The 23,383-nt window shown below is 47.1% G+C and overlaps 3 protein-coding genes across 3 annotated transcripts; 2 read left to right on the top strand and 1 right to left on the bottom strand.

The window, feature by feature from the left end:
* The first annotated feature begins 691 nt into the window (after window positions 1-691).
* Window positions 692-3,920, top strand: LOC122016899. Its single transcript, XM_042574330.1, has 4 exons — window positions 692-1,241; window positions 1,817-2,008; window positions 2,407-2,754; window positions 2,842-3,920. Exons 1-4 carry the CDS (start codon window positions 831-833, stop codon window positions 3,700-3,702), a joined length of 1,812 nt encoding a protein of 603 aa, XP_042430264.1. The 5' UTR covers window positions 692-830; the 3' UTR covers window positions 3,703-3,920.
* A 322-nt stretch (window positions 3,921-4,242) lies between these two features.
* LOC122016901 (diacylglycerol O-acyltransferase 3-like) lies at window positions 4,243-5,643 on the bottom strand. Its single transcript, XM_042574333.1, has 2 exons — window positions 5,197-5,643; window positions 4,243-5,073 (listed from the first exon to the last, which is right to left on the bottom strand). Exons 1-2 carry the CDS (start codon window positions 5,548-5,550, stop codon window positions 4,405-4,407), a joined length of 1,023 nt encoding a protein of 340 aa, XP_042430267.1. The 5' UTR covers window positions 5,551-5,643; the 3' UTR covers window positions 4,243-4,404.
* A 3,601-nt stretch (window positions 5,644-9,244) lies between these two features.
* LOC122017827 (zinc finger CCCH domain-containing protein 2-like) lies at window positions 9,245-10,478 on the top strand. The gene has a single exon (XM_042575533.1). The coding sequence runs from the start codon at window positions 9,308-9,310 to the stop codon at window positions 10,331-10,333; it is 1,026 nt and encodes a 341-aa protein (XP_042431467.1). The 5' UTR covers window positions 9,245-9,307; the 3' UTR covers window positions 10,334-10,478.
* Window positions 10,479-23,383: the final 12,905 nt, after the last annotated feature.

The raw sequence follows: 23,383 nt of genomic DNA, 5'->3' as shown, positions 1-23,383 counted from the left end.
TATTTAATCCAGTTGTAATAGAAAAATTGAAGTTAAGCCATTTTTTAATTCATCACTATAAAAATACATGTTGCCGAATTTTACATACTGAAAAAAAAATACATTTTGTCGAATTTTACAACTGTAGAAGGTAAAAACAGGTTGAGGAATCGTGACGGCAATTGTGTGATTTTTAAATTGCGTCTTTCATTCACTATACTTGGCGTTGAAGCAGCACAAATTCTATTTTCCTTTTTCTCATTCTAAAAATTATGCCATTATTTTTCGTCCCAGTGCTTTGACCAACTTTCACCTGTCCGATCTGAAACAATAATTATTGAACCGAATCTGCGCCTGGATCGCGACTTGGTCGGGCGCGAGGCGACACAGCTACGTAGCGACCCCACGAATTGACTCGGCCGAACGCGGTCCGCGAGGGGCCCGAGTCAAACCGTGTCAATATTATTTGGTCCATTTTGGTTGAAAATATACACCAATTTTTTAAATTTAGAGCGTTGGTTCGAAAAAATGAGATTCCGATTTAGTTCGCGTGCGTTGGCACTTCGGCAACCAATCACAAGGCGAGTAGCCGTACGATGGAAGAAGCGCACGCAAACGCGTCGCGCATGAGTAGCTCACGTGGGAGGAAACCGCCTACCTCGTGTGACGTGGCATCTCCCACTGATGAAGGAAAAGGCCTCCGTCTCCTCCAGGCTGTTGATTCCATTAATAGAACTGCAGCAAGGTACTATTTGCTCTCGTTCGCTGGCTCAGCCGGATCGGGGCTCAGAAATTTGAGGACGAACTAGCAGCGGGATTGGTCGAGGCAATTTGATTGACTTGATCGCGGTATGACGGTGAAGACGATGATGAGATTCTCCTCGCCGTCGCAGGAAAAGATGCGGCGGCGGCGGCGAAAGTTCAAGGTTGTCGTGAGCGTGGAGGCCGTCGAGGGCTTGCCCCCTGCCCTCCCGGGGGCAGGTGCGGCGGCGGCGGCGGTTGAGTTCGAGTGGAGGCGGCGGCTGCCCGTGGTCGCCGGCGCGCTCTCCTTTCTCGTGGGAAGGAAGAGGGCGGAAAGAGGGATTACGTCGAGAAGGATGGTGGAGGCGGGATTAGAGTTCGCTGCCGCTCGTTGGGGCGACGATGACGAGGCGAGCCGGTTCGAGAATGTGTGCCGGTTTCGTGAATCCGATCTGGTAGCCGGGCCGATCGTCGGGTTCGATTCTGGTAGAGCGTGGAATGTCTCCTTTTCCGTCCTATATGTGAGTTATTATTATTATCTTTATTGATTCGAATTTCTATGCAATTAAACATGATTTTGGTAATCGTGAATTTGTGCATTTACGTGTGTGTCGTGAACAAGGAAAGTCAATGGTTATCTTTGACCATTGATTTGATTTAGTTCGCATCTAATTCGTTTTCTACAATTATCAATTTGGTTATCAGAGTCAATCTTGCATTTCGTTCCAATGTGAAACTTTTGAAATAGTTAGGAGAGAAACCTGTTCATTTTGCATGTAATTATTATGCCAATTGATGAATAATTTGAAGATTGACAGCACCACCATCGGGCAATCGGTCTTCTTGGTAGACGGGGCTGTGAAATTATCCGACATTTCTTGAAGCTGCTTGTCTGATTTTGAGGCCCTCACTTTGCCTGACATAGTTCTTAGTTTTTGTTTTCCTAATAACTAGACAAGTAAAACATTCTTGCAGAAATTCGATGAATTGTGAATATATTCCTTTGGTTGAAGTATTTTCTTTGTCAAGTGCCAATCAGTTCTGTTTGTCACATTCCTATCAGTATGTTTCTCAATGTCTAAGTTTGCTTCTTCAGGGAAATAGTGATGATGGAGTTAAGGCCAAGGAACTTGAAAGAATCGGGACAGCAACGGCAAACCTAGTAGAATGGGTTAGGGAATCCTTATCCCATGAAACAGGTGAAAGGGCAGAAGGGAAGAAGGAACTGAAGAAGCAACTTCCCATCATCTTAAAAACGGACAGCTTGTCAAGCTATGGGATGCTTTATGTGAGATTCTTTCCCTACCTTTATGTATTCGATGGAGACTAACTATATTGTTTTCGTAGCTTCAACAACATAATAGTTTGGAGGAAGTCAATTTTATACTCCCTTTAGCGTGCCACTAGGGAAACTGTAACATTCTATTTGGCTTCAATAGTTCCATCCTTAAAATAACTAGATTTTAGTTTTAACATTGTCCTTTATGCTCCATCTCTGATATCGACTCGGGCTTCTATGTATCAATACTTAAAATATGAGCTAACATTGCGTCTCTATCTTTCTGACGTCTCTCACACTGCAAATTAGCATTTCCAGTATTCGATTTTTGAATCAAATACCTGAAGAACTTCTATTAGGATTTGCCTGTATTGTGAGTTTTCTTTAGCTGATTGACAGTGTTGCAGGTTACTCTCAGTTTCATAGAGGTGAGTCCTGGCAGCGTAACACGGAGCGCATCAGTCAATGCAGAAAAAACAAAAATGGAACGAATGGAGAGACAAATTGAGAGATCCAATTCAGGAAGCTCTGACCGAGGAAATACGGATGATGATGATGATATATTGGCAGTCGAGAGTAATCAGAATCACACTGCTAGCAGCAGCGGAAGAACAAGCCCAGAGTCAGAATCAACTTCAAAGGGATGGTTCAGCTGGCGTAAGAAGATTAAAAGTAGTGTTTCATATAGGGACCTTGAGGGAGAAAACAAAAGAACTTCCTTATCTCAGGAACTGTTTTTCTCTGATAACAGCAAAGTAAGCAAACCTTTCCTAAAACCTATTTCACAAATCTTCTTGTCCTAGGCTTGGATCGTTAATATAATTGTACTTCATTGTGAACAGGAAGCATCGTTGAAGGTATCTAGTCAAGAAGATATCGATCCCATTGGTATATGGACAAGTGAAGAGTTTATGAGCAGGGACAAGCAAACAAAACTCAAAGCTCTGACATTCTTCGCTTCCATCGATCAGAGAGATCCAACTGCTGGAGGAGAGAGTGCTTGCACAGCAATCGTCGCAGTGATTGCAAATGCCCTCCACAAAAACGAACTGAATACTCCAACAAGATCAGAGTTTGATGCACTTATTAGAGAAGGTTCATCGGAGTGGCAAAAGTTATGCAACAACAAGTCGTACATTGAACAATTTCCGAACAAGCACTTCGATCTCGAGACCATACTGGAAGCAAAAACAAGGCCGATATCCATTTTGCATGACAAATCTTTCATAGGATTCTTTCAACCAGAGAGTTTCAAATCTTTGCATGGCTTAATGTCATTCAATGACGTTTGGGCTGAGATAGTAAATGACATCGGAACAGATAGTAAGGTCTACATTGTGAGTTGGAACGATCACTTCTTCATCCTCAAGTTGGAAACAGATGCATACTACATCATGGACACACTGGGAGAGAGACTACATGAAGGATGTCAGCAAGCTTATATTTTAAGATTCGACGATACAACAGAGATGTACCGGTGTTGTGAAGAGAACAAGGGGACTGAAGACAATGAAGAGATAATCTGTAGAGGGAGAGACTGTTGCAAAGAGTACATAAATAGATTTTTAGCTGCTATACCATTGCAGGAGGAGTTGGAGCTGGAAAAGAAAGGGATCGAAACCAACACAGCACTTCACCAGAGGTTGCAGATCGAGTTCCATTTGACAGACTCTTCAATGAGTTGGCAGCCATTTGAGTTGTAATGATTGTTGGACTGGCACAGTAATGGCTCCATGGACGACACAGGGAGAAACAACATTACTAGGGATATAGATTCGATTGACAAAGATATAGATTGGAAGTGACACACATGTACAGAACACCAAATATATACTCTTTGGACACAATTTGTAGAAGAGCAGAGGGGCAACCACATTGAAGTAGTGGTTATGTACATAAATAAATCCTCTTCTTCCGATAAGTTTGTGTCAAACTTCAGGGCATGCTCTCGCTTATATTTGGCATCGGCAAGTGAATTCGACTTAAGTTTCCAGTTCGATTTTGTCGAATTGCTTCGTGACCAGCTTGTTTTAACCCTAGTCCTGGAAAAAGTGTAAAGTTTTGTGTTGTTCTTGCAATTTATGTGTTCCTATTTTTGCTGCCAGTGATTTATCTGTTTATACGATGTCTTTCAGACTCTTGAGAACATCAGTACGTTTTTCATTCTTCATATTTCAATTTGCTTCCTGGGTCACCATTCCTTGTCTCTCCGTTAAGTTGTGAATGGCATACACGATCACGAATTTAAAAATAAAGATTGCATTTTGTATTATCCTAAACAATGGCCAAGCGCCATTGTGAGAGGTACACGTTCAAACTACGAGAAAATAAAGATAAAAAGAAGTGGCTTGTATCATACTAATTAAAGAGATCTCTGTTATCTACAATGATACCATTCCAAACTCTTAAGCTGCAACCAGACTTGCGTCCTTCTCCGCGAAGAAATTGGCAACGATCGCGCCGACATCTTCTAATCCAACACCAATGCAGAGAGAATTCCTCTTCGGAGCAATGGCTTCATCAGAATGGTTCAAGACTCGCACATTTGGCCCTTCCTTGCACTTGCCCATGCATTTGCACCCCACAACTGCACCCTCGCTCCCAATCTTCTTGTTGAATTCCTCCATTAGCTCCAACGCCCCGGATCTCTTGCACTTGCCCCCCATGCAAACTTCGATCTTGTTCACCGCCATCTCAGTCGCGATGCTCGTCAAGCTATTGCAACCGCCAATTGGTGCAACAAAGCTGCAGTTACCGCTCTCTTGAAGCGACTTTTGAGGGTTGTGATGCTCTGTTTCTTCCGCTGATTTAGGCGGCACAGAAGGGGCAATCGATAGGCTTCCGGTCTCGGTTTCGTGAACAACAACAGAATTTTTGAGGCCGTTCATATTGACAATCTCACCGTCGCACTCGCTGTCGCTGGATTCAGAGGAAGAAGAGCTTGTGGATGATTCATTGCAGTCTTTCTTAATCGCAGCCTTCATGGCTGCCTTCTTTTCCTTTTCCTTTCTTTTCATCTCTTTCTCTTGTGATCTCAGCTGCTTCAGTTCTTCCATCAAAATTTCTGCTACTTCCTGATTTTGATCAAACAAAATCACATCAGACAATTTTTTTTTTTCAAATCTTCGGAACATAAAAGAAACGTTGGATCGAGATTTTAAGAAAATATTTTTATTCATAATTAATCGAAGAATCACCGTGAACGTCTTCCCCTTGACTTCCCCAGCGAGCCCTTGGTTCGTGCCGACCCCGATGCCCATCGAGCATAGCGCGGCGAGATCCTTTGACAGCCCCTTCACCAGCTTTGCCTTCTTCTTCTCCTCCTTGCACTTTCCCCCACCGCATCGAACCGGGGGGGAGTAGTACTTTAGGTGTCCCGCGTCGGAGAACGACGCTGACAGCCCCATAATTCGACCCGAAGACCTAACCCTCTTAGCGAAGCCCGCCATGGAGGGGGCAGCAGTGGGGACGGATCCGGACAGGGAATCGTGAATCGGAAGAACGCCGGGAACGACCGAGGTTCCACGGAGCACGGCGCCGGAGATCTCCATCGGTCGGGCTTCGATTCGAGTCGTGTCGCCGGAGGAGAAGTCGATAGACGCCGTTGGGTTAGGTCAACCTTCGTTTGCAGTTATTTATATCGGGAAAACGAATCTGCCCGGCTGTTACGTTTTAATTGGTCAAAGATGGCGTGTCAACGACGTGTCTTAATCGATTGGGATTCCACCTCTTGGCACGTGGCTGTCCGAGAGAACGGATCTTCTGCGCCCGCGTCCCCTGCGCCCTCTGCGCCCGTTACTACACGACAAAAAAAAACACGTGCTTAGCGCAAAAAAAAAAAAAAATGCCCTCTTCTCCCACCGCCATCGACGTCCCCAGCGCCGAAGCCCAAACAGCACCTTGATTCATTACAAACACAAACTCTACGGGATTAGTTGATCAGTTCGGCGTCGAACCGGAAAACAGAGTGATGGAGCAAGGGAAGGTGATGGCTACCGATGCTTGTGAGCTTGTGCTCGGCGACCCATGACTGCAAGGAGATCAACTTCTTCTTCTTCTTTCTCTTCCTGGTGCTTTCAGTGAGGTTTGCAGAGTGAGGTGGTGATGGGTATATAGCGAGTGAGGAGCCCCATGGTTTTGGTTGGAACCTGTGAACGATGGCCAGAAACCGCAGGCCAACTGATGCCTTTTTGTTTCAGGGAGTGGTATCCGTGGACACGCACGCTGACCCAAGCGATGGAAAGGAGGAATTGAGAGCAGAAGATTCGAGAAAGCCATTACTGATCGGTCTTTAGACCGATCAGGTTACCTCCTGATCGGTCTACAGACCGATCAGTGCGTTGTCGCGGCAAATTATCACGGCGAATTGTCGCGGCAAATATTATTATTATTTTTTTTTTTTGCGCTAAGCACGTGTTTTTTTTTGTCGTGTAGCGACGGGCGCAGAGGGCACAGGGGACGCGGGCGCAGAGGATCCGTTCTCGCTGTCCGAGGCCTCGCACGATTCACGCGTTGCTCCCACACGCGCTCGTTTTATTTGGCTCGTCGGATTGATCCATTCGGATTTTGACAGCAGCGATTCTAGACACGTTGACGACGCGTCATCTTGGGAGGCCCCTGGAAATTTCAGCAACGATAATGCCCTTGTCAAGCTTAGGTAATCACAAGCAAGTGATATGGGCAAATATGAAATTCAAAGTAGAATCCGATTACAAGGGTCAAATAAACCTTAAAAATGATAAAAATTGGGGGAAACGTTTTCCATATTGTTATTGAATAAATAAAAAAAATTACTGGAAATGGAGAAAAAAATAAAATGTTTTTGTTTGGTTTAGAAAGATTAAGCAATGGGCACAAGGTGAGAATCATTAACTAGAGGCGGAAAGAGATCGAATCGTTTTATTTTTCTTATTGCAAATAATTCATTAGAAATAAGATAATACCCTTATAATTTAGATAAACATTTAAAATGAGATTTTGTAATAATACACCCTCTTTATTATTTATTTATATTACAGTAGTGTTTAGTAATAATATTTTTTTTTTATGAATATCATAATTACCTTCAAACTGCTTTGACTTGCGTACTATTAGAGTCGTCAATTTGGATTAGATCCGTCGAATTGATCCATCCTACCAAATAATTTAAGTGGGCTGGGTTGAATTTTTATCAACCCAAGTCCGTCATGGGTTAACCCGCCTAGGCTCGCGACCCGCGCATGTCGGCCCACGATAGGCTTGGGTTGACCTGCGAATTGATCCATCCTACCAAATAATTTAAGTGGGCTGGGTTGAATTTTTATCAACCCAAGTCCGTCATGGGTTAACCCGCCTAGGCTCGCGACCCGCGCATGTCGGCCCACGATAGGCTTGGGTTGACCTGCGGATTGAGAAATACATGTAAGTTAGGTTTTTTTATCAATTTATTATTTTTTTTATAATTTTGAAATAAAAATAACACTATTCATCCTCATAGTTACTATTTAAAATACATGTTTATGGATACATTTAGTTGATGAAATATTTCCGAAATAAAACATTGAAAATATAAAATATTTTTAATTTTTTTTTAAAAAAATTGATAAGTCTGCGGGTTGGCCCGCCAAACTCGTAATCCACCTTAGATTGGGTTGAGTTGAAAATTTTTTAACCCGCCAAGTTGACGAGTCAGTTTGTCCCCTCCCGTCAAATGATTGACCGACCACAGGCCGACCCATCCCGCCATGAATTGATCCGTTTGACAACTCTACACCATAGCACTCATGGCATTGTGTCGGGCGATACTAATTTGAGCCTTATTTTTAAGCCCTATTATTGGGCCGAGCGTGTGGCACAGTCCACATGATCATTGTGATTAAAAGATCACAACATGACGATGCGAGCTAAGGGCATCTGGTTAAACTTTTAAAAGAGATTTTTTAACCTTTAATATATCACACTAAGATCATATCAAAATAAAAAAATTACTATTCTTTCTATAATAAAAAAATCATCTATAATTATTTTATGGATCCTAAGTTACAAATCATATAACTCTTTATATTACAAATCACAAAATACTATTTTATCATTAATTACGGGTTCTATTTTAAGATACTTTTTAATTATAAATTTCAAACCTCATCACTAAAATAATTCAAATTATTTTATTCAAATTTTTTAATTTTATAAATTTCTCAAAAAGTTGGTATCGGAGATGGTCTTACGAGGGCCTCGGAGGAAGCAAATACATTATTCTTGTAAATTTTGATTAATTTAATGAATCGTGTAAATTGCATCTCAGTACAAAATAACGCATTGCGAGTCGGTCGTTGAATTTATTAATCAATAACTGCAATTTTTTGTGGCATGCAAACGACGTCCGTATGTCGCGGGACGGGATCCCACGTGCTAAAGTTGTCGGATACTTGATCCATCACGTGACCACAGCTCCACGTGGCTCGCAACCCTTCACCTGGCTCTCTATCTCGCTCTCGCTCTCTCATCTGATCCATATAATTGGAGAAACTTCCACCATAATACAGTGCAAATAAGATTAGATTGGGCCCACATATCCTCTCTCTTTCTCTATCTCCATGTCGATGAACTCGGTCATAGTTGATACATAAATATTTACTTTAATATATCTTGATTTAATTCTGAATGGATGTAAATATTTCATCAGGTTTTTTTTATTGCATATAAAAAGCCGTTGTATTCCGGTAATTTATCTGTTTATATATTTTTTACTATCAATGATATCTTATTTTACTCTAATAATATATAATTTTTTAATAATAATAATAATAATATATCAGTGGCTGCATCCCACGATAGCTTCTTGTCGACGCTCGTGGCCGTAGGATCTCGATCGTACGAATGCCGTTCACTATTGGAATGGGTAAAAACAACGTGATTTGGATGGGGAATCGACTCCCGCCCCCACCCAACACCAGAAACAGCCGGCCATCAAAGGATAGCCAACGGCGAACGGGTACCGTCGAGTGGAGTCGACTATGAGAATTGGCTTTGTCACTTTCGGGAATAAAAACGTGTCTTCTGGGGACGCCTGCTTCTTGACATCTCACTATCTTCCTATCCATCTGTACTCAATGATACCTGCTACGATTTTAAAACGATATATAATTTACGTTTTATTCTCTATGTAACCGTTTCTTTCGGCTCTAGATATTTTGGGCTCGTCCGTGGTATACTAACCATATCTATTCAAGTTTGGTTTTCTCAGCCAAACCGAACCCGGTCCAGCGTACTGATTTATATTGACTCTGGACTCCCGGAGATGAAGCAGAATGCACGCGAAAGACGACGATGATGAGACATGGCATCCTTCCTCACAGTCCGACGGTTCAAATCCCTTCTTGGCTCCCCTTCGACGATCCTAGGGCCACCGTTCCCGGCTGTGATGGGAACTTCGATGAGACCGCGGGCGCTGCGTTGCGAAGGGAGGCGGAGGCGGAGGAGGAGGAGGAGGAGGAGGAGGGCCACGCGGTAGCGATGCTGTCTTCGGGGGACGTGATCTACGCGTCGGACGATTTCCGGATGTACGAATTCAAGGTGCGGCGGTGTGGCCGCGGGCGCAACCACGACTGGACCGAGTGCCCCTTCGCGCACCCCGGGGAGAAGGCGCGCCGCCGCGACCCCCGGGTGCACCGCTACTCCGGCGTCGGGTGCCCGGCATTCCGTAAGGGTGCCGGCGGGTGTGAGCGAGGCGACTCCTGCGAGTTCGCCCACGGGGTGTTCGAGTGCTGGCTCCATCCGGATCGTTATCGGACCCAACCCTGCAAGGACGGTCCCGCTTGCCGCCGCCGCGTATGCTTCTTCGCCCACACGCCGGAGCAGCTCCGCGTGCCTCCGTCACCGAAGCAGAGGAGCTCGCCCTCTTTTTCAAAGTCGTCACCGACGTCTATTCTGAGTACTTATCCGCTGATGTCCTCGCCGAGGGAGTCGCCGCCAATTTCGCCGAACAAAGAGGAGTTGCATAGGATGTGGTGGCAATCAGGCGCGCCGGTGAACGCGATCGTGGCGTCGATGGGGCAGTTGCAGCTCAGTGGGAGGAAGTCGACAGCGAGATCTTGTAATTTTCACGGTGGGTTTGCCTCGCCACGGGCGAACGATCTTTCCTGCTTCGGTAATGCTGGCTTTAACAGCTCGCCTTCCACTCTGGCTGCTGCCGCGACTGGGTGGACGTCGAACGATGAAGCGGCGGCGGAGAGGGTGGAGTCCGGTAGGGCGCTGAGAGCAAAGATGTTGGAGAGGCTGAGCAAAGATGGAGTAGGTTCTGAGAAGGCGGAGGCTACGCCGGACGTTGATTGGATCTCCGATCTGTTGAAGTAATATCTAATGAAGGAGATTTGAAGAACTAAGACAGTTGGCAAGTTAATGTAATTATCTCGATTTTTAATTCTTTGGATGATAATTAAGTTTAAGTTACAAAAATATTATTTATGAAAGGCTTGAGATTTAAGAGAAGGTTGTATAATTTATCGATCTGCACGTAAAGATGTGTAATTTGGATTTACAAGACACTAAAATTCCAATGATCGAAGGCGCGAAATAAATCACGACGCGCGGTGCTGTTAACGAGATGCTGCGCTGTGACAAATATCCAAGAGAGTTTAGCCAAAGAAAAAAGAGTTGCAAGTGTTAATTATACTTTGCGATGAACATTGCGAAATGCACGTAGTGGCCCCTGATGACTTGTAGAAAACAAAAGGAGGGAGAGGAAAAGGCTGGAGGTGTTGACGGAGAAGAAGCTGCCTGGGTTTTGGTGATGAGTCTGATGACTCAACCAAGGAGGTGGAATATCGGTGGGAATATTAGGGAACAGACCCAAAGTAAAGATGCATGCTAGTAGAGAATCCTTGCGTGCGGCTCGTTTCTGTGTATATGACACACGGGATCTCTAGCGTATGAGTCGACATCCTACGGGGCTTTTCCATGTCAGAAGAACTGAGACCCTGGAATCTCAACCAATACATGGAAACGATGGGGATCCACATGTTTTAAAGGTAGTATCATGATTTCACTCCGGCATTAAATATATCAAAAGCGTTTTCTTTTGGTTAAAATATAGTATACTGTCAATGTCATTCCTAATAAAATTGAGATAAATATTTTTCTTATATGTTAGTTATTATTTTAAAGATTAGTAATCATCCGTAATTTATTTCCTTCATGTTTATCTTGGAACGGATTGACGGAGATGTTGAGGACAAACGTATTCATCTTTTACCACAACTATGCTTATAACAAATCATAAGTTGCTAGTTTTTCAACATACACTAATGCAGATAAGCTTCCATAGTTTAAAACCTTAAACTTCAACTGATACGGTTGGTAATGGAGGGGCCCATAAGGAAAGGGTTAGAAAAGTCAAGGCTATATGGCGGTCAAAAGTCAAGAGGACGTGGTGGTCAATAGTCAAGGTGATGTGGCAATCAATGGTCAGGCTGACGGGGCGGTTAAAGGCAAGCAGGTGTGATAGTCAGAGGTCAGGCAAGCTGGTCGATCAAGGGGGCAAAGCAGCCGGAAGACGAGGAAAGACGTCAAGCAGAACACAAGTCACGGGTCGGCATCGGCAAGGATGCCCAGAGGGAGGCTGAGCTACCGGCTTGTGATTCAAAGAACTGGAAGTATAGGCCAATGGGTCGGAAGCGGCAGAGCTGATCAGAAGCAGCCCAAGCTACAGACCTGCGGTTGAGGGCCATAAAGTACAAAGCGCAGGATACAAGTCGGCATCGGCAGGGCTGTTTAGGGGAAGTCCGATCTATAGGCCTGCGACTCAAAGAACTGAGAGTATAGGCCAATGGGTCGGAAGCGGCAGAGCTGATCAGAAGCTGCAGAGCTGATTAGAAGCAGCCCGAGCTACAGACCTGCGGTTGAGGGCCAGGAAATACAGAGCGCAGAATGCAGGTTGAAGATCAGCGTAGCTGTGTCTAGACAGCTAGGGCTGCAGGTCTGCGAGTTGGAGGCCCGGAATGCGAACCACGGGTGCAGGCCGATGCAGGACACAATGGATCGGAAGAGCTAAGTAGCACGGGTGCGGAGAATCTCAACGGTCTGCCGAAGAGAGTCATTACATATCAACACTGCGGATGAAAGCGGAGATTCCTAAAACAAAAAGATGCCCTCATAACCAGTAGTAGCCTGCCACCTGCCCCCCACTACAAGACAAAATCCATGTACGAAGGCGGAGGTTCCAAGACGGAAAGATGCTTGCACAACAAATGGCAGTACGACAGGTGTCCGGAAGGAGGCGACAAAGCCCAGCGTCTAACGTTTTTTCTGACAGGATGGCAGGTTCCAAAAGGAGGAGGCATAAAAGGCGAGAAATCCCTCGTATGCCGGTACGCGCACACACTCCCTCGTCACTTTTTTCCCACAACTGTTTTTTCTTATTCTTCTCTCTGCTTTTTTCTGGGGAAAAAGGACCTGACTTAAGCGTCGGTGGGCCTGATCCGGGGACTTTTTCCCTGGGTTTTGGTCTCTAACGTGAAGGGGGAGATCGTCTGAGTGTGCGTAGGGTCCTGCGGCAGCGTCAGCCACCCGTGGGAGCCGAGTCATCTTCTACGACCTTCCGTCAACCATCGGGACACCTCGACCAGCCTCCGTCCGACTCAGCCTCCGGACGAGATCAAATTTGGCGCCGTCTGTGGGAACACAACAACCTGTTTCGGAGCGTGAAGATGGAGGACTCTGGTCGAAGCTCTAGCAGGAGGATCAACGTAACCATGACCGCGGAGGAGTACGAGCTCTTCAAGGAGGTTAGAAAGCAAGCCGCCTCTGAGAAGCAAGGAACAGTTTCACGTCCCCGCCTAGCACCTGAAGTGTCCAAAGAACCAGCTCCTGCCTCCGACAGGGGCTCGAAGAGGAAGCAGCCGGAAGAACCCCCCCCGTGCCTCTTTCCGGGAGCCTCGCCGCAACTATCATCGAGTTGAACCCCGTGAGCACAGTCCAAAGAAAGAGGAGCCGCCGGCGTCGATGGCGGAAAGCTCTCTACATCCGCCTCGGGATTCAGGAAAGGGAAAAGCTATGATCCCTACCAGAGATCTACCTGAAGATCCGGATGACAAGGTACCCTTCTCGGCTCAGATCCTGAGGGAAAGCCTACCCAAGGGGTACCGAGCCCCGAACATCGGAGAATACGACGGGAGCAAGGACCCGGAAGAGCATCTGAGGAAGTTCAAGAACGCGGCTATCTTGTATCAATACAGCGACGCTATCAAATGCCGAGTGTTCCTACACACCCTGTCCGGGTCGGCACAAAAGTGGTTTGATGGATTGCCCCCAGAGTCCATCAATCGCTTCATGGATTTCAAAACGGCCTTCCTACGCCGTTTCGCAGTAGTCGTAAGTATCAAAAAACCGACCACTGTCTTTTTGCTCTCAAGCAGGATTCGACTGAGCCCTTGCGAAGCTACATCAACCGGTTCAGTCGGGTGGCCAACGACGTCCCCTCCGCCACCTCAGAAATATTGATGAGCGTCTTCTCCCACGGATTGCGAGAAGGGGAATTCTTCAGGGACCTCATCAAAAACCCCGCCCGAAGCTTCGACGATATGGTGGAGAAAGCTTCTTGCTACATCAAGGTGGAAGAAGCGCAGGCCGCTAGGCGGAAAGCCGAGAAGACGGTGGCTCCGGGCAACCGACCTGAAAGGAGAGCACCGCAGCCAGCTCAGCCCTTCCAGCGCGTTCAGCAGGCCAGCTCCGCGAGTCGCCGCCGTACACGCGCCCAGGCCTGGACCAAGGGGGGCACCATATTGCACATATCATCGGTCCAGGACGCACGATCTCAGTAACTGCTTCCAATTCGCCCGTGACTCCAGACGAGCTGCGGAGCAAGGCTTGCCTCCCCCGGCGTTGGCGCCCCAAATACAGAGAATGGAGGAAGAACGGGCTGCAGCTGGGCATGCTCGGTAGACCCGGCCCAACCTAGCCGGCCCATCTAACCAAGCTGGCCTCGGGGAAGACCGAAGGGATGCCGGAGAACTGGAGAACCGGGGCAACGTTGCTGTGCGAGAGATCGGTATCATCTCAGGAGGGCCCACTGACGGGGACTCAGGCCTAACCCGCAAGTCACACGTTCGGCGGTTGTATGTGGGAGCCGTGGGATGCAGCCACGAGCAGGCCTCCGGTCCTGTTATTAGCTTTAGGCCTCAAGACCTGGAGGGTCTGGAACTGCCCCACGACGACGCCCTCATAATCAAGGCCGTTATTGCTAACAGCCGAGTGGCTCGGGTCTTTGTGGATACCGGGAGCTTGGTCAACATTTTATTCAGAGCTGCGTTCGAGGAGATGCAGATCGACGCCGCGGAGCTCCAACCTATAACCACTTCCTTGTATGGGTTTACAGGTAATGAAGTCAAACTCATGGGTCAGATCAACCTGGCCATTTCCATGGGCACTGAGCCATTGGTGCGCACCCGGAGGAGCACCTTCATTGTGGTGGATTTGCCTTCCTCCTACAATGTCATCCTGGGAAGGCCAGCTCTGCATGAGTTCCGGGCTGCCGTCTCTACTTTCTATCAGAAGATCAAGTTTCCGGTCAGCGAGCAAGTCGGGGAGGTCAAGGGAATTTGGTAAATGCGGCACAAGATGATGGTTCCGCAGATCGCTCGGAATACGTTCGGGGCAAACTGAGAGATACTAATATTGCAATACTGACTCAGCTCAGAGAAGAAAAGATGCAAAGGAAAGCGAAGACCACCTAAAACTTGATCCTTAAAGACAGTAATAAACTCTTCGGGGGGGAGGAAGGATGTTCATCTGTCGAAGGAAGGCGAAACTCATATGTCGGGCCTACCCCCAGGTTGGATTGCAGCGCAGACAGGTCGTGGTGGTCTAAATCAGAAATGTAATGTGAATACCAGAGGAGGTCCTTACCATCCATGGCTGTGAGGAGCAAGCAGGTGAGGGGAATGAAGACGAAAGGGGTCACAGGTCGGGCGCAAGCAGGGGAACGAGGAGTTGCACTGCCAGAAATGACTGCGAACGAGAGGAGGGGGATGGCGAAGCGTCAGAGTAAGGAAAGCGGACGGCCTTTAGGGTTTATAAAGCTCATTTATTCCTAGGAAACATCGAGAATAGAGCCGAGTATCTTTTTGGGGTAACGCGCCTCAACGCCGTCGGATGGGAGATAAGCGTCGAAGGGTGCAAAAGGGGGTCAGATGCTGGCGTCAGGGGGCATGCGCAGTAAAGGCGCCGGACAGGTGTCATAGCGAGAAGGAACACATTAAAGGTCGACAAGGCAAGGTAATCATGAAGGGGCGTGGCCTCAAAAAAGAAGCATTCTTCGTGAAAGGCTCAAGGCTAGGCGGGAAGTTTCATGAAGCTGCAGAAGCCAAGAAATTCAAAAGGGTCATAAGTAAGACGGGGCGGCAGAAGCGATTGCCAGACCAGAAAAGTAGCAAGCAGGTCTGCGGGGGTGTTCCTCATGCAGATTGGCCGAGTGAGTAGCTCTGCGTGGGTAGCCCCGATCTGAGCAGCTAACCGGGCGCGTCGCGAGGACTGCGGGGTCACCATAAGATGCAAGGGCACTGTGGCCCAGGGGGTAAGGGTTTTTACGCTCCCTCTTCCATTCTTAATTCTATACTGTGCGTAATGCAATTGCAGGAAGAAACGCGACACAAATGAGTACGCCCAAAGCTAGCAATAGCGACCAGATTAACTAAAGCAATGAGGCCGGCGTAGGCGGCACAGATGGAGTCGAAGAAGAGTGATGCATCTAGGCCTTTGTCGTTTGGGGGTTATTACTGGTCTCGGACCAGCGCCATCGCCACCGGTCTCGGACCGGAGTATCATTACTGGTCTCGGACCAGCGCCATCGCCACCGGTCTCGGACCGGAGTATCCCAGACTCTCGCCTCAGTGCGAGTTATAAGTGAGCTCTACTCTCACGCCCAACGACCTTTCAGGTCGGCTCCCATGCGAGAATTATAAGTGAGCCCTGTGCTCACGCCCAACGACCTTTTAGGTCGGTAGCCCCAGACTCTCGCCTCAGTGCGAGTTATAAATGAGCTCTGCTCTCACGCCCAACGACCTTTCAGGTCGGCTCCCATGCGAGAATTATAAATGAGCCTTGTGCTCACGCCCAACGACCTTTTAGGTCGGTAGTCCCAGACTCTCGCCTCAGTGCGAGTTATAAGTGAGCTCTGCTCTCACGCCCAACGACCTTTCAGGTCGGCTCCCATGCGAGAATCAAAAGTGAGCCCTGTGCTCACGCCCAACGACCTTTTAGGTCGATAGTCCCAGACTCTCGCCTCAGTGCGAGTTATAAGTGAGCTCTGCTCTCGCGCAATGCTTCCAGACTCTCCCGTCATTGAGGAATTATAAGTGAGCCAAACCCTTGCGCCAAGTGTCCCAGACTCTTAGCCTGGTCGACTGAGTTATAAGTGAGCATGGCCTCACGCCCAAGCGACCTAGACTCTCGCGCCATTTGACCGAATTATAAGTGAGCTTGCTCTCGCGCGAAGCTTCTAGACTCGTGTCATTCGTCTGAGTTATAAGCGAGCAAAGCCCTCACGCCAAGTGTCCCAGACTCTTGAGCTGATCAACTGAGTTATAATGAGCATGCCCTCATGACTAAGTGTCCCATACTATCGAGTAGTTTGGTCGAGTTATAAGCGAGATTGCTCTTGCGAGAAGCCTCCAGACTCTCGAGTCGTTCGACCGAGTTATAAGTGAGCATGTTCTCAAGCTTAAATATCCCACACTCTCGAGCCGTTTGGCTGAGTTATAAGCGAGCTTACTCTCGCATGAAGCCTCCAGACTCTCGAGTTGTTCGACCGAGTTATAAGTGAGCATGCCCTTATGCCTAAGTGTCCTAGACTCTCGAGTCGTTTGGCCGAGTTATAAGCGAGCTTGCTCTCGCGCGAAGCCTCTAGATTCTCGAGCCGTTCGGCCGAGTTATAAGTGAGCCTGTGCTCACGCCCAACGACCTTAGGTCGGTAGTCCCAGAACTCTCGCCTCGGTCGAGTTATAAGTAAGCTCTGCTCTCGCCCAGCGACCTTTTGGGTCGGCTCCCATCTGAGAAATATAAGTGAGCCACTGTGCTCACGCCATGACCTTTAGGTCGGTGGTCCCAGAACTCTCGCCTCGGTCACGAGTTATAAGTGAGCTCGCTCTCACGCCCAACGACCTTCGGGCTCCCATCGAGAATTATAAGTGAGCCTGTGCTCACGCCCAACGACCTTTAGGTCGGTGGTCCCAGACTCTCACCTCGGTCGAGTTATAAGTGAGCTCTGCTCTCACGCCCAACGACCTTTCGGGTCCCATCGAGAATTATAAGTGAGCCTGTGCTCACGCCCAACGACCTTACAGGTCGGTGATCCAGACTCTCGCCTCAATGCGAGTTATAAGTGAGCTCTGCTCTCACGCCCAACGACCTTCGGTCGGCTCCCATCGAGAATTATAAGTGAGCCACGTGCTCACGCCCAACGACCTTTGTAGGTCGCCTCGGTCACGAGTTATAAGTGAGCTCTGCTCTCACACCCAACGACCTTTCAGGTCGGCTCCCATGCGAGAATTATAAGTGAGCCCTGTGCTCACGCCCAACGACCTTTTAGGTCGTTAGCCCCAGACTCTCGCCTTAGTGCGAGTTATAAGTGAGCTCTGCTCTCACGCCCAACGACCTTTCAGGTCGGCTCCCATGCGAGAAATATAGGTGAGCCCTGTGCTCACGCCCAACGACCTTTAGGTCGTTAGCCCCAGACTCTCGCCTCAGTGCGAGTTATAAGTGAGCTCTGCTCTCACGCCCAACGACCTTTTAGGTCGGCTCCCATGCGAGAATCGAAAGTGAGCCCTGCCCTCACGCCTAACGACCCTTCAGGTCGGCCCCCAAGCGGGGATCAGAAATCAACTCCTCTGCGAAAATCATAAGCGAGCTCGGTGCCTATACCTGACTACCTTTCTGAGGGATGTGCCTCACCTTGAGCGGAGCGTTTTCCATAATCAGGTCAGCTACATCTGGCTTTACTTTACGCAAATTTCAAATATGCAGCAAATACGCAGGGTAAAGGAAAAGTAGGGAAGCAGGAATGAAGAAGGATAGAGTAAAGAAGTGGCCGTGAGGCTATTTATAAAGAAGGCGGGTGGCCAAGTCAAAACAGAGGCGTGGGAACGACGCCCCAGCCGACTGCCGATGCAATTAAGGAGGCATGGTATCCTAGGCGACACGACACAAAGGTTGATGTGGAAGCCTAGGCGACGCGACACAAAAGTTGGTGCGTGACGCAGGAAGCAGAGCGCGCAGAGATATGCTGAGGTCACAGAGATGTGCTGAGGCAGAAGCACAGAGATATGCTGAAGTCTCAGAGATATGCTGAGGTCGTAGAGAGGTGCGAAGGTCTAGTCAGTCAGACTGTCGTCCTCCTTCGACTAGACTTGTGAGGGAGGCTTGTGATACGGTTGGTAATGGAGGGGCCTATGAGGAAAGGGTTAGAAAAGTCAAGGCTATATGGCGGTCAAAAGTCAAAAGGACGTGGTGGTCAATAGTCAAGGTGATGTGGCAGTCAATGGTCAGGCTGACGGGGCGATTAAAGGCAAGCAGGTGTGATAGTCAGAGGTCAGGCAGGCTGGTCGATCAAGGGGTCAAAGCAGCCGGAAGACGAAGAAAGACGTCAAGCGGAACACAAGTCACGGGTCGGCATCGGCAGGGATGCCCAGAGGGAGGCTGAGCTACCAGCTTGTGATTCAAAGAACTGGAAGTATAGGCCAATGAGTCGGAAGCGGCAGAGCTGATCAGAAGCAGCCCAAGCTACAGACCTGCGGTTGAGGGCCATAAAGTACAAAGCGCAGGATACAAGTCGGCATCGGCAGGGCTGTTTAGGGGAAGTCCGATCTATAGGCCTGCGACTCAAAGAACTGGGAGTATACGCCAATGGGTCGGAAGCGGCAGAGCTGATCAGAAGCAGCCCAAGTTACAGACCTGCGGTTGAGGGCCATGAAGTACAAAGCGCAGGATACAAGTCGGCATCGGCAGGGCTGTTTAGGGGAAGTCCGATCTATAGGCCTGCGACTCAAAGAACTGGAAGTATAGGCCAATGGGTCGGAAGCGGCAGAGCTGATCAGAAGCAGCCCGAGCTACAGACCTGCGGTTGCGGGATGCAGGTTGAAGATCAGCGTAGCTATGTCTAGACAGCTAGGGCTGCAGGTCTGCGAGTTGGAGGCCCGGAAATGCGAACCACGGGTGCAGGCCGATGCAGGACACAATGGATCGGAAGAGCTAAGTAGCACGGGTGCGGAGAATCTCAACGGTCCGCCGAAGAGAGTCATTACATATCAACACTGCGGGCGAAAGCGGAGATTCCTAAAATGAAAAGATGCCCTCATAATTAGTAGTAGCCTGCCAGCTGTCCCCCACTACAAGACAAAATCCATGTACGAAGGCGGAGGTTCCAAGACGGAAAGATGCTTGCACAACAAATGGCAGTACGACAGGTGTCCGGAAGGAGGCTACAAAGCCCAGCGTCTAACGTTTTTTCTGACAGGATGGCAGGTTCCAAAAGGAGGAGGCATAAAAGGCGAGAAATCCCTCGTATGCCGGTACGCGCACACACTCCCTCGTCACTTTTTTCCCACAACTGTTTTTTCTTCTTCTTCTCTCTGCTTTTTTCTGGGAAAAAAGGACCTGACTTAAGCGTCGGAGGGCCTGATCCGGGGACTTTTTCCCTGGGTTTCGGTCTCTAACGTGAAGGGGGAGATCGTCTGAGTGTGCGCAGGGTCCTGCAGCAGCGTCAGCCACCCGTGGGAGCCGAATCACCTGCGACTTCCCGTCAACAACCAGGCCACCGCGACCAGCCTCCGTCTGACTCAACCTCTGGACGGGATCATCAACAACTTATTAAATGCAGTTTATTTGCTATTGTTTCATGGTCGTTCTCAATTCCCTTCTCGAGTCAAAAATGATAAATCTTTAAATTAAATGACGTTTATTTGCTATTGCTCCATTGCAGAATATTATGAGAAAATAGAGATCGACTTAAGATCCAAATAAACGTCATTTAATATTATGTAGCATGCAACGCGGGAGGATGAGGTCGGAGCAATCGGAAATTCGAAGGGTCACCCATTGGCTTTGTAAATGAGTTACGTCGAATACTTAACCGAACTCTTCTTTTATAAGTTGTTTAGGACATCTCCAAATGCAAGTTTGCTCCCAAAAGCCTCGGTCATTATAATCTTTGTTTACTATGGCTTTTATCATCTTGTGGGTGCCTTCAAGAACTCCGAGACGCCTCCAGGGCACCTCCGCGCTACGAAGCTTTATCCGTAGACTTTTCTTCTTGAGGGTGCCTCCGGCTCATCAAGGGCGCCTTCAAGTTATGATCCGAGGCACCTCAGAGCACTTTGGAGGCGTCTTAAATAGTATTCATCCGAGGTTGATATTTGCTCCTTTCGTCCTGTAAAATGTGTTAATCCAAAAAATAAAGTATACCTTGCAAAACGAAATTAGCACAATAAAAAAATCATATTAATTAGACTACGTCTGTCCAAGATCAGGATCTAATTAAGGTCTCAGTTTAGGGATTCAAAATGGACTTAAACTAGACCTACACCTAAAGTCCCTAATTGGGACTCATCCTCACTGGAACTCTCTCCTCCAGTGACTTACTTTATTTATCATACAGAATCGCCTGACTTCCTTACGGTCCACCTGGTCTTTCCGTCAGCTGTCAGGTCCACAAACTCAACTAGACTTCGGCCAGCTGTTAGGTCCTGTGGACCCAGTCGGACTTCCTGTCAGATATCAGGTCACTCCTTGACCTATCTGGACTTCCACTCTAGCTATCAGGTTCTCTAGACCTAGCTGGATTTCAACATGGTATCAGACCAGTCAAGTCCTGCACACTTGGTAGAAAAGTTAGATCACAACGCAATTAACTTTAATCCATGCACTTGTCATTCATGAAAACTTAGGTTTGACTATTGGTGCCAACTGCACCAACAATTTAGAATTCCAAGGTCTTTTCTCAACAAAAATTAAACTTCTTCCATATTCACATATTTGACCGATCAACCAAGTAGGTCATTAAAACTAGTAGGGGGTTTTCTCACTAAAGATCTGGAAAAAAAACTACCTCTATAAAGCCCTGTGAGAATACGCTTATAAGTATTTCTGAGGTGGTCGAAGGAACGTCTTATGCCATCCTATTAAACCTTTGAATATAATCTTTCAACGTTTCCTTCGACTTCTATTTCAAGACAAATAAATTCATGAAGGTTTTGTGATACTTCCTGCTACTAGCGAAGTGGTATAGAAATATAGTCTAGAATTTTTTAAACGAATAAATGGACTTTCATGGGAGTCAGGAAAACCACTTTTGCGTCAATCCCAAGAGCGTAGTAAGAAATACTTTACACTTTACCCCATCTGAATACTAGTACGGAAGTGACATATTCTCAAATTTACATAGATGGTCCTCGGGATCTGTTGAACCACTGTAGTCTCCTGTAGTTGGTGGTTGATAATGATGTGACAATAGATCTTCCAGAATATCGAGGTTGAAAGGAGAAATGATTGTTGGAGTAATCTATGTGACCCTAGATTTTGATATTTGGATAAAGGTTTAAGTTAGGATTATTGTTATATTTGATATGCATTGTGAGTATGCAGAATGCAGATACAACAAAGGCAAAGTCTAAGTGTGATCTTAGCAAAGGCAAAGTCCAAGTGGGATCTTGGCAAAGGTGAAAGTCCAAGTGGAGTCTTGGCAGTGTAAGTCCAAGTATGTAGTCTTGGCAATGCAAGTCCAAGTGTGACTTGGCAAGATTGAAGTCCTGGAGGTGAGGAGCCTCTTGGCAATAGAAGACATGACAACAAGGATAAGGCCGAAGGAAACTCCTGAAAGTAAGGTGTGAAGGATGGGGAGGCATCTGAGGGACGTGAGGCTGATGGAGGAGGCTAGAAGGCAAGGTCGAGGTTGTGCGAACAAGAACGAGTGCATAAGAGATTGTACTCAGGGTAAAATCCTAGGTTTAGGATTTTACCAATCGATTGACAATTGGACCATTCGACTAGGTCAGAGCATAAAATATTTCTGTGTCGACGGCTGTGAAAACCAATCAACTAATACTGTAATAGTCAACTGGGATTGTAGCAGTCAAACCTTTACTGTAACAGTAAACTGATATTTTCATTAGTCGACTGGTATCGAGTTGTTAACATGTAATGGTCGAATTCCACATAGGACAATAACTAATATACTTACCAGTCGACTAGTAGGCGGGGTTTTTCAACCCATGACCTATATAACCAAGGCTTTAGAGCTTAGTTTAAATTGATGAAATATACTTGGTTAAAGTCTATTAGAAGCCTCCTAAGTGCTCCAACCTCTTTTTGCCATCTAAGGATTTTTTGATCAAGGTTGTGGTGAGGTTTCTCCACCGAGAAGGAGGTTTAACCTAGTTGGAGTTTTTCGGGGAGTCATCCACCGACGGATTAGGATCGTCCACCTTACGGACAAACCATAGAGTAGGAGTAAGTTATCTCCGAACCACGTTACATAAACATGTTATGTTTGTGTGTTTTCTTCTTGTTCATTGTCTTGTAAATTAGCTTTCTTCATATTAGTGTTGTTTGTATTTTCGCTCCGTACTAACAAGTTGTAAGAAGTGATCGAAGTGGATGATCGACTATTTAACCCCTCTAATCAGGCATTAAGGTCCCAACAATGACCAGATTCACTGATCGACTCTTTGTTGATGCTTGTGCTCGAGCAGAATCGCATAGGGGAGTATTTCCAACAGATGACTCCACTGACTGAGCACCCCCAGGATGCCCAATCGGATGCAGTCCCACACCACCAGTTTGCCTTGATGTTGGTTGAGACAAGTGGGGTTTTTCTGTCTACGCAGGAGGCACCATTCTGGGCGAAGGGAGGTTTACTCGCTCTTGAGGCCCTATTACCTGCTGTTGTTGCACTTGGTTCACTTGCTGCTGCAGTAGCGCATCTCTCATGGCATCAGCTACAATCTGGGTTAACTTTGCTTGAGTTAGAGTAATATGTCCAATGTCATCCATGAGTATTTAGTTTAGGGGTAAATTTCACACAGACGATGTCAATTTAATCCTACTCCAAGATCCTCAAATTTGACTCGTCGATCTGTTGGTGGGAAAGTTGACCACTGTTGAAAAGATTATCATCGGAGACAAAGTCCAAAATTGATTTAGGAAGAAGAACTGTGTTCACTTTTCTTCACTTAGCGCTATCCTTTTATACCATTTTGGTAGACCCTTCTTCTTGTTGATGCAATTTCCCTATGTTAAGGTTGACCAGTTTGATATGGGAAAAGTCAAGTAGGTCAAGGTTGACCGGATACTTAACTGAAAAGTTCTAACTAGATGTTATGCAAGGACACGACCAACATGATGGTTGGCAGAAGAAGA

This window comes from Zingiber officinale, chromosome 8B, assembly GCF_018446385.1.
Source record: "Zingiber officinale cultivar Zhangliang chromosome 8B, Zo_v1.1, whole genome shotgun sequence".
Lineage (NCBI taxonomy): Eukaryota > Viridiplantae > Streptophyta > Magnoliopsida > Zingiberales > Zingiberaceae > Zingiber > Zingiber officinale.
This window is presented reverse-complemented; position numbering and strand designations above follow the sequence as displayed.

What these genes read in the sequence shown, in the direction of transcription:
- LOC122016899 (XM_042574330.1), top strand. Translation starts at nt 831, where the DNA reads ATGACGGTGAAGACGATGATGAGATTCTCCTCGCCGTCGCAGGAAAAG. An exon ending in CAAGCTATGGGATGCTTTAT is followed by an intron (nt 2,009 to 2,406) that starts GTGAGATTCTTT and finishes ACAGTGTTGCAG; the next exon opens with GTTACTCTCAGTTTCATAGA. An exon ending in TTTTCTCTGATAACAGCAAA is followed by an intron (nt 2,755 to 2,841) that starts GTAAGCAAACCT and finishes CATTGTGAACAG; the next exon opens with GAAGCATCGTTGAAGGTATC.
- LOC122016901 (XM_042574333.1), bottom strand. Translation starts at nt 5,550, where the DNA reads ATGGAGATCTCCGGCGCCGTGCTCCGTGGAACCTCGGTCGTTCCCGGC. An exon ending in TCAAGGGGAAGACGTTCACG is followed by an intron (nt 5,074 to 5,196) that starts GTGATTCTTCGA and finishes GATCAAAATCAG; the next exon opens with GAAGTAGCAGAAATTTTGAT.
- LOC122017827 (XM_042575533.1), top strand. Translation starts at nt 9,308, where the DNA reads ATGATGAGACATGGCATCCTTCCTCACAGTCCGACGGTTCAAATCCCT.